The 895-nt window shown below is 48.0% G+C and overlaps 1 protein-coding gene across 1 annotated transcript in view; it reads right to left on the bottom strand.

Moving 5' to 3' along the window:
- The window catches only part of LOC104997429 (xaa-Pro aminopeptidase 2-like), a 7,010-nt gene that overhangs the window by 4,074 nt on the left and 2,041 nt on the right, over positions 1–895 (bottom strand). Inside the window, exon 2 of the mRNA XM_010852151.1 lies at positions 222–395. Coding sequence (XP_010850453.1) covers positions 222–395 — 174 coding nt within the window. The remainder of the gene's footprint in view (positions 1–221; positions 396–895) is intronic.

The following is an 895-nucleotide window of genomic DNA, read 5'->3' on the forward strand; positions in this document are numbered from 1 at the left end:
ACCTGGTCCTCCAGTGGCCGGCGGGCTGGCCCCAGATCACATGGGGCTTCCTGGTTTCCTTACTGGGTAGGCATAAGCTACTGCCCTCACCTCAGTTCCTACAGGTCAAGGCCAAGGAGCTCTCAGAACCCACAGGTACATGGTCATTGCTGCAGGGCCCAGGAAGCTTCGGGGTTCCAGGGCAAGCCAGGCCCTCCCTGTACCCACAGATCTATACTCACAGGCTGTCTCATCCAGTGCGGACAGAAGGACAGCAGTTGGGGCCTTATGATGCTTCTGCATCTGGCTGCGGATGCCAGCTACTTTCTCCTGCCAGGTGCTCCCTGGAAATGAAAGAGCCCAAAGAAAGCATGAGTGACCTACCTTCTCTTTGCCACTCTTCCTGAGAGGGCTCCCTTAGGGCAATCGTTTCCCATTCCTTTAAAAAGCAATAGAACCCTTTCTTTAACCAGACTCTTACTTGTGTAGTCAGTAAGGATATGGGGCTCTTGATCCAGACTGTTTGGGTTCAAATTCCAGCTCTGTGATTACTTGCTGGGTGACCTTGGGAAAACTACTGAACTGCTCTGTGCCCTATTTTGCAGATCTGTAAAATGGAGATGGATTATAATAATAGTGTCTACCTCAATAGAGTTGTTGTGAGGGTCAAATTAACTAAGATTTGTAATATATGTAGAATGGTGTCTTGCTGTGTAGAAAGCCTAGTATAACTTTCTGAATAATAAATAGGCATGCAGAAGAGAGATCAGCAGAGCAGCCTGAGGTGAAGGGCAAACGGATAAGGCTTGGCCATGTTTAATCCTCTTCTCTGTGGTAACCCCAGCACTTACTAAAGCCACTTGGATCTGAGCTAAACACTCTGTGTACATTGTTTTAATCCTTACTTGGCCCATTT

Source organism: Bison bison, unplaced genomic scaffold (genome assembly GCF_000754665.1).
Source record: "Bison bison bison isolate TAMUID 2011002044 unplaced genomic scaffold, Bison_UMD1.0 scf7180017851927, whole genome shotgun sequence".
Lineage (NCBI taxonomy): Eukaryota > Metazoa > Chordata > Mammalia > Artiodactyla > Bovidae > Bison > Bison bison.